The sequence below is a fragment of the Carassius gibelio genome, chromosome B7 (genome assembly GCF_023724105.1).
Source record: "Carassius gibelio isolate Cgi1373 ecotype wild population from Czech Republic chromosome B7, carGib1.2-hapl.c, whole genome shotgun sequence".
In the NCBI taxonomy this organism is placed as follows: domain Eukaryota; kingdom Metazoa; phylum Chordata; class Actinopteri; order Cypriniformes; family Cyprinidae; genus Carassius; species Carassius gibelio.
Window position 1 is genome coordinate 32,819,766 of NC_068402.1, and position 15,142 is coordinate 32,834,907.

General features: G+C 37.5%; 1 protein-coding gene across 8 annotated transcripts in view; it reads right to left on the reverse strand.

Moving 5' to 3' along the window:
* Positions 1-15,142, reverse strand: part of LOC127961498 (casein kinase I) — a 52,283-nt gene that overhangs the window by 15,483 nt on the left and 21,658 nt on the right. For 4 of the 8 annotated variants that reach the window (XM_052560643.1, XM_052560647.1, XM_052560645.1 and 1 more), the window contains exons 5-6: positions 648-796; positions 288-522 (exon numbers count right to left, since the gene is read on the reverse strand). In XM_052560643.1, the coding sequence (XP_052416603.1) occupies positions 288-522; positions 648-796 (384 nt within the window). Of the gene's footprint in view, positions 1-287; positions 523-647; positions 800-15,142 lie in introns of all 8 variants that reach the window. The other 4 variants (XM_052560644.1, XM_052560640.1, XM_052560646.1 and 1 more) reach the window with 1 other exon arrangement.

The following is a 15,142-nucleotide window of genomic DNA, read 5'->3' on the forward strand; positions in this document are numbered from 1 at the left end:
GAATAAGTTGATAATTCAGTATCCAATTCGACTGATTCAGTATAATCTTGGGCCAACCATTTTTCCTCTGGCACCACATTCAGTTTAGACGTCACAATCATGACTGAGGTGCTATAAATTCAATGCAACATTTAAGGAAACAATATGTATAACATGTTCTTTAAGAGAACTGGTTCATGATTCCAAACAACCAATCAAGAAACCACATAAAGAATTGGTATAGTGACATGCTAAATTTAATGTTTAGTCCATTTTTGGATTAGACTATGGGGATATTTTACACTTACCTTTCCCTAAGTGTGTATTAATAGACATGTATCGAGCTGTGCCGGTAAGGCTCTTGTGCTCCCGGTAAGGAATGTGTTTTTTGGTTTCTGGGTCAATGTATTCTTTCGCAAGGCCAAAGTCTATGATGTGAATGATGTGCTCCTTCTTGTTTCCTTGTCGACCGATGAGGAAGTTCTCTGGCTTCACGTCTCTGTAGATGAGGTTTTTAGAATGGACATACTCCATGCGGGATATCTGGGGAAATTGAACACATGGACTCACATTACACATTTACATTGCAAAGCATCAGTCCAACTAAACACCCAGGTGCCACACTGCTCTTACACTACAGCAGCTTCTCAGAGGGCCTGTGCACTCACCAGCTGAATGGCAATCATCAGGACCGTCTTGAGGGAGAATGTTCTGTCACACAGGTCAAAGAGATCCTCAAGACTAGGGCCGAGCAGCTCCAGGACCATGGCATTGTATTTCCCACAGGGCCCAAAATAGAAGACCTGAGGCAGACCCTCTACTTTAAAAAAAAAAAAAAAAACAGGAATATTAACTTCAATAGACATAACATTCTCTTTTTAGTGGTTAAGTGTGTGGTTTTAATGAAATGATGACTATAAAATTATGACCTCTGCTGATTGAGGAGGAAAGCAACTTATTCCTCCAGCCACTAGATGAAAATGGCTGAATATGTAAATAAAGCTGGATTTGCCGCAAGTCACTTTGATTGCTTGCAATCACACATGAATTATGCCAAGAAACCAGCATTATCAAAACTGCAGTGTCAGATATTTTAAGTAAGGTGGCTGATTCCCAAGTTTAGCATTTAGAAGTGCACCAAAATCCTAACAAGTTAGCATTTTTAGCACTTTCTGTTGCATTGTCCCAAAAAGTAAGTTTTGGTTAAAATACCAAAATATGGTCTGTTGTTCAAGCAAGCTAAATATTTTCACATTTTATTCTAAAGCATCATAAAAATGATGATCGAATCAATCGGTTATTTATTTGTTTACTCTTGAAAAATTATTTACACATGAAGAATTGGTTGCTAACAAGTGTTCCAGACCTCAGTCATGGTAGCGCCAATATTAATTTTCCACAGGAATGAATGTGACCATGACTGACTGAAATACAGTGCATTAAGGGGATTGTAATGTCAAAAATACTGACTGTTCAGCTGACCAAACATCTCTCTGGAAAAATAAAGAAAATAAAAACCTTCAGTATATAAAAGATTTTTTTTAATTTGTGAGATTGAAAAATTTAGGCATGTGATCAGCTAGAGGCAAAGGAGGAAAATCTGACCATGCCCACAAGCCATGCCCCCCAACACTTATTATTACAAACATCTTAGCACAATAAAATATATATTACATTGTAATTAGGGCTTCTCTCCACTAAGGTTTTTTTTGGTCGATTAGTAGTCATTCATTTTAAGCATTAATTGACTAATTATGTTTATTAATAAACCATTTAAATCATTATAATGAGCCTTTAATTGCCTACAAAGCCTAATAAGCGATCAAGCGCACTCAAAGCTTGCCACAGTGCACCGCAGAAGCTATGATAGGGCTGCATTAACATTTTAATAATTCACTGATAAACAAGTGCTTTCTTTGTTTTGGGTTAAGAGAAGTCGGTGACACTGACTCGTCATCTACGCAGTAGTGACGCACATGTAAGCATGTTTCACACAGACTACATAATCTGAGTATATCTGTTTTACATTTGAATTGGTTCATTTGAAAGTAGACATTTCACTCTGTATAGATACATTTTTAAGGTGTCTAAGGCAAAGATACACACCGAGTTTAACGCTCAAGTTCACAGACCCAGACAGCAGAAAAAGCATCCTGTTTGCCTTCCTTATTTTACAAAAGCGCATTTTGTTGTTATGCAGAGTCATTACCAACCCTCTACAATGAGAGTAAATCACTCGCATATGTGAGTAAATCTTCATTCCGGCGACTAAATTATATATAATATTAGCCAATGGCTAATATATTCTCAGATTTTACTCGCCAGTGTGTGAGTTGGAGGCTAAGTATAAGTTTAGCACAGATATATTTATTTTCACTCGCAAACACTGAGTGGTGCTTCCATAGACTGCATAAAAACATGGACATAGTGTCCGTGACGTCACCCGTAGACTCCTGAAGAGAGTTTTTGAAGCCTAAAGTGTGCAGAGCGAGCCGTCACCATCTTTTGCAGCGCTTCACCACGCGACTCTCCCAGATAATAGAAAATTGGCAAAAGGGCGGGAGCTGGTTGCTGAAGCCACGCCCAACTAGCGCGACGGCTGTGACAGCAGTGGCAATTCACCTGTCACGCAAGTGGCCGTGCCCTTAATTATGCAGAACTTTAAGGCTTAAAAGAATTTAAACGGATGAGTTATAAAAAAATTCACCCCCCTCACAGTTGTCATGAAGGGCAAAATTACTATATAGACCAAAATCATTTATGCACCAGGCTGAAAACATGTTTTTTTTCTGCTGTAAAGTTGGGCATTTTAACATGGGAGTCTATGGGATTGATTCTCTTTTGCAGCCAGCCTCAAGCGGCCAGTCGATGAATTGCAGTTTTAGTCACTTCCTTATTGGCTTCACTAGAGAGCGCGGGAGGTTGCTGCTCGGGTGCTTCAGAGTTTCACTCTCCGTCAGGCGATCGGTGTTATTCTTCAGTGAATGATCTCATCTGAAGCGTGCAAACCCCACACCTCAGAAAGTGCGCAGATATTAAGCTCTCTCTGAAGTATTGTGTTTAAATGGACAAATTCAGACAAATATTATGTCAAAATGCCCATCTTGGTAAGTATCCTTCAGCAGACATAGCCGGCTGAGTGTAGTCCTATTGTATCAGTGCACTGGATTAGTGCATTCTCTTAAAGTGACACTTTTTATAATAATCGAAAAGGAACAACAAAAGAAATCACTCACTGCTCTTCATTGAAAAGCTTTTGCAACTTTAACAAAAAACAATCTTTATACAGTCCAATATGCAATGCTGTTTTAAATTTGATTACTTTATTCAGTTTCTGTATCTAAAAACTAATGCTAGACCTCCCTAAAAAAATAAATAAAAAAAATTACTGTTTATTTTATTTGTATATTTACTCTATTGTATTTATTTTTGGTGTTGCTTGTAGTTAGATAGAATATTCTTCTTCTTCGAAGTATAGTTTTTCCATAAACCGCACATACCGAACCACACCAAAACAGTAACTCTAAAACCGTGAAACAAACCAAACCGTGAAATTATAATTTATAGTTATTATATTATAAATGTTTCTAATGATGAATGTTGCATTCCCAAATGCAAATTAAAGCGGCTTAAACCAAATGCAGCGCGGCTACCACTAACAGCGAATCGAAACTAAAAACAGTACTGTAACAGTTAACATGTAGCACATCAGACTACAGTCTATTTTAGAATTACATCACAACCGTTGCAGATTTTATCATAGCAATCTCAAATTCTCACCACCCATTCATAAAAAGCCATTGAGCGAGTAAAATAGTGCTGATTCTTCTCGTGTTTAGCGCTTTGAATCATTTTAATGCTTTTAACTGTCCTACGGATGAAGCGCTCCCAGGACCATTCCGTCCATGATGTTTTAGAAAACAATCTTTTTGCAATTTATTTAGGTAAAAGCTTAAGGCCATTTGCACAATTTCAATCATCATGCAGTAACAAAAGCCTACACTAGTCAATGTGTGGTGGTGTTGTAACACCCCTGAGAATAAAGTGAACTGTTGGCCTGTCGATGACTCATCTGGTGTTCAGACTGCACATAACACATACTCAGTTGTTGGCTTCTATCTATCTCTGCTGATTAACACTATCACAAGCTTTCTATCGAGACTCCACTGCTAGATGCTGCTGGAACATGTGAGTGGGAATTCAAAGAGTGGGAGGAAATTCATATAGTAATACATATAGATGACATGCAGTAGCTCAAAAAGTGGCACATTATATGACGAAAAAAAATTATATAGTGAGCTTCAATTCATCAGTTGTAAAAAGTGATCTAAGGGCAGCAGTGTAGTGCCTTTGGAGTGCTTCAAGGAGCCAGCACCATAATGGTGATGCGCTGGATACTGTACTGTAGTCACTTTGTGTGAAGTGTCAGGGCTTGAAGCAGGACCCAAAACAGAAAAAAAATAAGCTTTTTCATTTCAACAAAACAAGAAGCTCTTGCACTGTTCATACTGTAAAACGGACATGAATTGCATGGTTTAACAAATGCGACAAACAAGTCATGAACAAAAAAAAACAACCCGTCAGTAGTCAGTGTTACCACCTATGACACTGATCAAAGCCTCACATCGCTTGTGCAGGCTTGAGATGAGGTTTTTGATATTCTGTTGAGGGATGGCTTGCCATTACTCTAGCAAAGCTTTTTGAAACTACACACGGGTTTCTGGAGGGACCTGGCATGCTTGCACTTATGACTAGCTGCTCCCAAAAGTGTTTCATGGAGTCAGGTTACCGGTCTGGCCACGCCATCCTGAAGATGCACCAGCCTTGCTTAATGTGGGCCAGCGTTGTCATCCATAAGCACGAAAACTGGCCACATTGCACAAGCATACAGTAGCACAACTGGTCACAGGAGTTCATCCCTATACCTTTGGCCTGTCGGGCTGCCATTTTCAGTGATGACAAGCACAGTCCATCCACCCACGGTGATGCCTCCCCAAACCATGACTGATGATCTGCCAATACTGTAATGCTGTACAACATTTTGTGGCAAATTGATCGAATCAATTAGTTGTTTATTGGTTTACTCTTGAAAAATTATTTACACATGAAGAACACCCCTGTACATGACCAGACCCTCCTACGCCTGTCTAGGAAGTTCACGCAGAACCGAGACTCATCTGTGAAGAGCACTGTACACCACTGATTCATTGTCCACCTGCTGTGTTTTATGGCCCACTGCAGACTTGCCAGTTTGTGTGCTCTGGAAAGAGACAACCTCACAGCTGGTCTTCTGGCTCTCAAGCCAACTTCATGAAGTCATCTCCTCTCAGTCTGAGTGGACACTCGGACATCTAGTGGATCCTCAAGGTCGTTTTGCAGGCTGACTGCAGGCATGAAATGATTTCTGCGGGCATGCAGGTTCAAGTATCGGTCTTGATTTGGTGTTGTGACTGGTTATCTGCCTCCACCATGCTTTCTACTCACACTTCCAGACCTTTTGAACCTGTTCCAGACTCTGGAAATGACACTGAGACGTCCTCACTGTGTCTGCAACTTCACACTGAATCATGCCTCTTTGCAGCTTACCAATGGCCCTGTTGAGGTCAAAATCCTGCTTTCTGATCTTAAGTGAAGCTTGCAGAGCATTAAATGATGAGCAGTTACCAATTACGGATAACTGTGACAGGTCAATTGGGATCCTAATGACAAACAATCATGTCTGAAGACCATCAAAAGCCATTAAGGATGACATTTCATTAATGACAACATTGACTAATAACAGACTTACATGTTATGCTTGAATTGTGAAAGAAACACATATTGGCTTTAGGACAACTTTGATGAAAGGTTATGATCCACTTGTTGACCAAATGTTGATTGGTGTATACTAAAAATATGCACAATATGCAATATATAGACAGCTCATCTAGAAAATGTTTTATTATTGTGTAATGAGTAATGTTTTCCCTCTATAATTAAATAAAGGAAGAAAAAAAAAAACTCAAAACGGGAATTTCACAATCTATATTTAAAGGGGTCATATGGTGTGATTAAAATTTTTCCTTTCTCTTTGGAGGGCTTCAAGCTCTTGGTGCGTAATAAAGATCTGTAAAGTTGCAAAGACTGAAGTCTCAAACCCAAAGAGATATTCTTAATAAAAGTTAAGAGTTAACCACGCCTATCCAAGCTCATTACAACATGCCCCCACATGGGAAGATTTGAATGACGCCACACAAATGTTCATGCAAAGAAAGGTGGTGTAACGCTGATTCTCGCTGTTGCCGCCAGTGCCATGTCGTGGAGACACTGTGTGTTTCATTGTGAAAGCGAAAATACTATGTTTGGCCTTCCAAAAGAGGACAAAAAAAAATCAGTGGTTAAGTTGTATTTACAACACTGTTCCAGAACGGTTCAACCACAATATTCAGATGTGTGCAGCGCATTTCATGGAAGAAGAGGACTTTTTCCTGAGTAGCCTACAATGCCAAAGTGTCTGTTTCTATAAAGTGGGACAATTACAATTTTGCAAGGACAGTCTGGCACTTTTGACTCACTTCCTGTAATTACATTTACATTGTTTAAAGAATTTGCCACTGACGATTCAAATGTGAGTTCTAAGCAGTGTAGAGCAGCGCTTGTTGTTCATCGCTTCTCCAATCACAAATGCAGAGATGGATTTATGTTTACACAGATTTAGGCAACACGACATGTAAAAAGTAGAAGTCTTTATAATCAGTAATTATGTCCCAACTGGATGCAGCAAATGCCTTGTGTATAATGGGTCTTACTGTTTTTGTCTTGTTGCACTGGGACACACTGCATGATGGTATGGTAAGGGGCATAACATTTCATTCACACGTCTGAGGTATTTGGCCAATCACAATGCACTGGACTACTGACCAATCAGAGCACACCTCACTTTTGAGACCGATGGGCTTTGTAAAAATCTATGCGCTTTAGAAAGGCGATGCGTTGACATAACAATCCTGTACATTATCAGGAAAATTATGTTTTTTAAAACCTTAAACTGCATGAACACATTGCATTATACCAAATAATGTTCTTTTTAGCAAAAAAAGATGTTAAATTCTTATTTTGGAATTTTAAGTTTATTTGTTGCTTGTGGCAATAAATGCCAAGGTGCCAGGGCTTGGTATCACACCAAAAAACCACAATCAAATCACAATTCCATTTAATGTAATGGTATCTGCAGTATACCATTCAATTAAAATACATGGATTGTGGTGATAAATACTGCATCAAAAAAAAAAAAAAGATTCCAGGGAGGCCTAGGTCTGACTAAATCAAGTGCAGTGTAATTCTCCCAGTCAGTCCTACTTCTGAGTCCTCAGTGCTCCAACAAAACGCCATCTGCCAGCAGCCCATTTGAGAGCAGAGCCACCTACGCCCGCTCAAACACAGATGTCTGACTGTAGAGGAGAAACCATGTGACTCTGCTGCCTCAGTTCACATACACCAGCCTGCAGTGACGCAGGTCACTTCTGCCACATTGCATACTTAAACAAACCCCAGTTCAGCCGGAGAATCAAAGACAAAGACTGGGAGAGTCTGGATTTATCATGCCTGAGCTGGTTGATCAGTAGCCAAGCATTTTCTATCCAACCTCAGATTCAAGTCCCAATGCCAAGGCTGCCCGGAGGAGTATCAGAGTTCAACACGATACGTCTACACATTAACCACAAACAAAAGAGAACTGTACTGGACTTTCTAGAGGAAGAGAAAAGAGTGTGACCTTCGTTTGGCTGGGATCTGCTAGCATTATGGGAAATTACATGTGTGAATTAAGTTGTTAAATATTAATGGTTCATAAGGAAGTATTTTCTAAAGGACATCAGAGTAAGGGTCATCTTTATAAACGATGATAGTAGAATATTGATAAGTCATCTCTTATCACAAAGTACTATGGCATTTCAACTGTTTTTGAAGATTATACCATTCTAAAGCAACTTGCAAATACTAGTGCAACCCTCTACGCACACCTTGGCAATTTAATCGCCATTGGCTAGTACAATTTTTAGTTTACTCGCCGGACTGATATACTATTTTACACACACACACACACGATTCCAATCAGCTTATCTTTGTAAAATGGCACAGCTTCTTAAATCTTAGTTTCTTAATCAGTCAGTCAAGCATTATATTATGGTATTAAGCACTATTTGATGATAGTACTTTAGTGATTAGAACTAAAACCTGATAACCATGTATGAATGCATTTTTGTCATTTTAACAACTTAAGACTGGTGATGATGCTTAAGATGTTTTTGGTCATTGAAGATTTCTGTAAAAAAAAAAAAAAAGTAATAGATCATATTAATTATTAAAAGATAATACTACTACTAATTCTACTACTATATTAACAATATACAATGCACTATGAATTGAGCTGTTGGGTTCATGAATATTAATCACGTTGTCCACGTTCGGTCAAACTGATTTGCTGAAATCAAAATAGGGATGGTAATAGTTGAGTGCCAGCCAATGAAATTGACATTTGCGCATTAGCTCCGCCCACTAACAGAGAAACTGGCATATCTGCTTCTTATTCGTAAAGTTGAATAATTCTAAATTAACTCCATTATTTTGACAGGAAAATACATCAAATAATAAAGTTTACATGTAGCGTGTTGATTCTGCGTGGTAAGACTCTCACTCTCTCTCTGCATGTGTGAGAAACAGCGCTATCAGCAAAGCGATGGCAAGTCATGCGCCTTCACAAAGAGTTTACAGTTCGGCAAATACAGGTGCACTGTGTGTCCATTGAGATGAACTGAAAGTACAGATCGCCTGATGGAGAGAGAACTCTGAAGCGCTCAGTCAGTGTTCAGAGAGTGAAAATGTGCTAATCTTATAATAGCCTTAAACACATACATTGGTGAGTAAAATCTAAGAATTTATTAACCAATGGCTAACAATAGACATAATTTAGTCGCCCAGAGTAAAATTTAGTTGCATATGCGAGTGATTTAATCTTGACATCTCTATATTAATCGATTATCTTCTGTATGGAACGATATTGATTCTTAAATTCCAAAAATCGATTAATCCTGCCTGTCTTCAGTTAATGGATGGAACATTGAAGGGCACTTTCCATTCAATAAATAGCATTAAGAATTTTGCTTTGGTACTTTTAATATTGAAAAAGTGGTAGGATTAAATTCATGCAAATTGTATTGCAGTATACAAACAATAAATGCTGTTTTGTCATGGTTTAATCTGGAGAGACCGATTGCTGTAGCGCCTCAGTTTAACACACCAGACAATGTGAGGCGCACTTGAACTGATCATCTCCTCCACATTAATACCAGTTTCAGCACAAAATAAACACAAGTCATGACTAAACATCCGAAGGTAAGTTAAAAGAAAGAGTACAACTTTACAAGCTGTATCCTGTCTCATGTATTTGCTCAATCAGTGTTTCAACCAATGTTTTCATTTAGCCAAAAACTGAAACCACAAATAAAGTTTTGCAATTAAATGTGGGTAACTTGGTAACTTATGTACCCAGGTGATAAACTGAAAACCAGTTATAGTATACTTGTTTGGCAATGAGCCACTTCTCTATATTTTCTCTAAAGTAATTATCTATACTCACAGTCATAATGTGGCATTAGAAAAAAAAACTAATCATACACAACTCTTTGGATCAAAATTATTATTATTTTTTCCATTTTGGTTGAAAAAATTCAGTTGCCATCACTACATGAGAAGATATTTTCTTGTTAGTCAACTATTGTGTCTAATCCTTTCTGGATGAATCACACTGTACCGGGGTGGGAATTGCAGGGTACCTCACGATTCGATACGAATCATGATACATGGCTCACGATATGATAATATCACGAATACAGTGATTCTGCGATGATCGATACATTGCTAGAAAATCCTATAGTGACACATCACAATATCTAACTATGAAAATAAAATACCTGTGAAAACGTTAAGCACAAGTTTTCTCTCTTTATTCAAGTCCAAACTGATAGAACACAGCACAAAAAGTTATCTAAATCAAATGTAATATGTTGAGTAAATTAATCATTTTATTCTTGGATTATTAAAAGCTTACATATTTCTTTTTGTGTAAACCAACACATTTAACTGCTTATCAATTTTATACAGGCTATCTATCTATCTATCTATCTATCTATCTATCTATCTATCTATATATAATTGAAGGGGTGGAATGGTTCAACTATTTCACGGTTCGGTTTGTATCACCGTTTTACAGTCATCCGTATTCTGGGAAGTGCCACCACAAGATGTCTGGAGGTACTGCCGCTCCGGTAAGCCAAACTTGTAAATATGGCATGAATTAAGATCTTTTGTATGTTTAAAAAAAATTATATAGATACTTGCTGCAAGAGTATAGATAATGTCTTTCAGCAGGAAATATCAAGCTAAATCGGAACATCGATTTATCGTCCCACCCCTCCACTGTACTATTAAAACTTCATTTAGCTTTTAAGTGGACTGAGCTAACTCATAATGCAAGAAAATCGTTTAAGTTTACAAATCCCTTGGCATTACGTGAGCCTCCATCTAGCCTGAAGAACAGAGAGAGATGGAGAGGAGACAAATAGGATGGACTTGCATTACATAAGCGCAATGGGTGGTGTTATGTCATTCACAAAGCTGCGCTTGAGGATGGAGAGACAGAGGAACTCTTCCTCCCACCAGAACATCCAGCCCTCAACAGCACTGCTCCTCCGCAACACACGCAGCGATCAGGACAGCGTGATTAACAAATTGCCCACTTTGCTGTAAGTGCTCATGCACAAAAATTCGCAGCAAGCCCCACTGGAACAGCAGCAAAACAAAAGACTGGAGGACAAGGCACGGCTGGTGATCAGGTTGGAGGGAAGAGTGCGCTCAGTCACGTTTGCAGATGGGGGCAGTATGCGATTAAGGGCAGGTGGTATTATCTGCTCGTTTTATCTGCCTGTGAGCGTGGGATACGTCTGCTGGCCACAGCTCAAACTTCCTGTCAGGCCAACCCTGATATGCTGAGAAGACAGGGGGCGGTGTCAAAAACACAGTGGCGCCATCAGAACAAACGCAAACCATCCATTGCAATATAAACCAGAGTTACCACAAGCCTTTTGTCCGAAATGCACCTACAGCAAAGCAACATTGTGAGACAGGAATCTTTGCTGTGATATTTGTTCTTCCAGTCTGTCAGCCCAGTCGCTGTAACATGACCTGAACTGATGTGATGTCCATGAATGTGTACCCACATTAAAGATTTCCCTCGCTCTCTTTTGTACCCGAACGGATCAGATTATAAAGGGATGATCTCTAGTGCAAACAGAAGAAATCATTACAGCTGAATCAGTTTGTGTAATCTGATGACATCATACGCAGCAAATAAAAACCATTCAGAGAAACTGTCCTTAAAGGGCCGCGCCAATCCAACATTACAGCTGACAAAATCTAAACATTTTCAGATTTAACACTATATTAATATTTTTGAAATGGAACCAAGTTTTTTTTTGTTTTGTTTTTTATGTTGCAATAAAAGTGATGTTTTTTTTTCAAATTAAACATTTGTAATGGATTTTATACATACCAATTTAACAGTTCAAAGTAAACAAAAGGTGCACTATACCTGCATTATTTTGAAAATATTTTAAATATTTCACATATAAAAATGAAACGAGGACTGGATAATTTTTTTACGATGATGCCAACAAATGATTAAATCAGTGTTTTGAATTGATTGACTGAAATGGGCAGTTTAAAAGATTTCGACCTGATAAGAGACGGGTTAAAGCAAAAAAAATTAAAAAACTTATGACTGAAAATGTTTCCTTGGTCAAACCCCATTCCACAGCAATTCCTGCATTTTTTTTTTCTTGTAATTAGAAGTGCTCTCCCTCCTAATTAAAAGAAATTTAAAAGCACCTTCTGATCAATTATCAAATTCTTATCAAAAATTTGCCTTCTTAATAAGTGTTGATATTTGCCATATTACACAATTTACAGGGGCATTTTCTTTTACCTTTGTAATTGCATTTTTCAAATTTTATTGAAGTATGTCATAATCTGTCAAAAAAAAAAAAATCTAATTAAAACAATATAATAAGTAGAATAAGACACAAGTTACCAATCATATAAAATTAATAAAAAAATAATTTGTACTACAGGTGACACAGAAGAACACAAAAGTGGCATGTAGGTACATTTTCCGATGTTTAATGAGGCTTAAAGGTGGCACAAGTGCAATTAAATTCATGTTGATATTAATATATTAAATATACAATTTTTAAATTAGAAATATTAAATGATTTATATAATTGAAATAAGTTATTCAAGTGACAAGTTTCAACCTAGCATGCCAAATGTAAACCGCATAGTCACAGTCTTTACAGTGAGAAAAAATAAATAAAATATAGCGTTTCATTAAAATCAACTAATCGGTCTATGCTGGTATGCTGGAAAGGTTTGCCTGTTCACAGTGATTTTCTTATTTCATTGTTGTTGTTTTTTTAATGACATAATTTAAGATATAACACAGATATAGCACAGTTCAGCACAATCATTACCGACTGACAGTGGTCACACAGTTTATCAGCTTGGACACAGATCTCCATAAGAGCATTACAAATAGAGTTTGAATATTAATGCTTGTGTGTAATCATAACACGTTAATCAGAACAGATGGGGTGGACTGTGATCTCTAGACCAGTGATGTCACTTCTCTCCTCATTGATAAGAGCTGCATGCCCAGGCATGGGGAGGGGAGAGAGTGTGTGCACTGATCACACCATCACTTTGGAGTGGAACAGCAGAAGATGAGTAATCATCACTAACACCCTCGTCACCGCCTGTGCGTTGAACTTACATTAGAGAATATTCCATTTACCTTTACAGGAAATAAATGTTTTCCGAGAGCCCCAATAGACCAGTGTATGGCTCCATTTAATGTCTATTGTACAGTCTGATGTTCCCGCACTTCTCCTTTAATATCACAGACATCCTGAAAGGTCATTTCATCTGGTAAAAGTAGGACTGCTCAGAATCCTGCGTGACTCGTCCTCTGAGCGGATAAGAATAAGAAGGGAAGGGCCGTGACATCACTGCACGATACTGATGCTGCTGAAGCAGACCTCTCAGAGAATCATGTCTGGGCATGTCTGTGCGCCATCCTTCAGGAGAGCAGCCTCCATGCTCAGTCACAGACAGAGTAGTGTGCTGATGCTCGACTCATTTCCGTTGGTGGCTCTAATAGTACGTGTCTATGAAATTTTTACACTGACTCAGTTTCAAGAGAAGTCATAAAAATGTGGTATGAGATTGCGGAATTGTAAGAAAGAGTTCAAAATTGTATGACCCAAACTTAAACAAAGGCCAATACCTTAACCAAAACCTAAATCTAACAGTAATATTAATAATAATAAAAAGAAAAAAAAGAAGCTTTGTGATAACGTACCATACAATTTTGGCATCTTGCAAAAATTATGAGTTGTCATCACAGGGGGTTATTTTAGAATTATTAATATAATACCCTAGTATTTACTAATATTTGAAACTAGTTTTAGGTTTTCATTTCTAGTTTAAAGGGCACCTATTATGAACCTTTTACAATATTTGATATAAGTCTCAGGTGTCCCCAGAATGCATCCGTGAAGTTTCAGCTCAAAATACCCCACGGATCATTTTGAAAATGACTATTTTGAGGGGAAGCAGAATTGGATGTTTTCGTGCATATCTCTTTAAATGAAAACAAGCTGATGCTCCATGCCCCTTTTCCAGAATAGAGGATCTATGACATCACTTCATAGATCTGCCAATCGGCTATTAGTATTACACTGGTTCCCTCAACAAAAAGCCAATAAGATTTTTCCATAGGATTTTGGATTATCACAACAACAAAAAAAGCTGTTCAACTAGTTTATGAAAGAATCTTTACAAAAGAATGTTTCACAAAATAATAATAACTTTTATCAATTTTGAAGCCTAAATAAAAGTGCCAGAATTTAAAAGCTAAACGTTCGCTATAAACAAACTACACTATGGTCGCTCACCTTCAACCAAGGGCGTGTCTAAGTGGTGGCCAGGGGTGGCACCGCCCCACCCTGAAATTTGACTGGCCACCCCAGATGGTAGTGGCAAGTAGTGATTAAATTAAATAATCATAACTAAAGCATATATGAAAGCACGTATTTCTGTACATTTAAAGTACATACGAAATAAGATGCATTAAAAGTCAATAAATCCTTGATTAATATGAATATTATAATTAAAATACTGTCTCAATGTAGTATTGAATAAAATTCTAGTGCATTTAATCTATTAAAAAACAGCAAAGTGAGCAGAATTTTGGATATGGTAAGATTAAACTTATATTGGTGAATTAAGTACCACATTTCAGCTATCATTTTGTTAGGGTGGGTACACAATTTTATTTTAGCCTTGCTTCTAGAAAATCTTTAATCTATATGCTTCGTAACAGCGTCATGTGGTCGTAAACATTTAATTTTAACGTAGCTTTAAGCACTATGCATCGTTGAAGTTTCATTACTTTATGTAAAAACTGTGGTGTTTACATGGAATAATCATACGAGTTTACCTTATGGTGCGAACCCAGAGTCTCCTTATCAGTAGGAAAGCGATAAAACGCATCTTTCATCCAAAGACTTGTGTTGCATTTCGTGGCAAGGCAAAAATATGTATATAAAATGTGGGAAACTATTAATTGGTTATTCGTTTAGTCCACCAAGATAATCTGCACAAAAAAATGTTTTACAAAATAATAATAACTTATCAACTTGAATTAAGGTTATATACAAATTAAATAATTTTGTTTGATTGCTTATTTTGCTCAAGTGCATGATCAATTGAAGTCTAAATATAATGCAAAAAAATTAAGCTTCTAACTTCAAGCACAGAACTTTGCTATGCTGTTTGCGATTGTTTGTTTGGAGGTGTGTATTCACCAAATTGTTAAACCTTGTGCTTGTAGTTTTTTTAACGCTGCTTTTGGAAAACACACTCCAGTACAATTCAATAAACAAGCCGCTAATTCAGGAAATAACATTTAGTTTTTAAATCAGATATCACTAAAACAATCTCCAGAACATGGTCTTCAGAAAACATAACCAGTGGAAACACTGTGTTTAACAAAAGCGAAGATTTTAAGAAT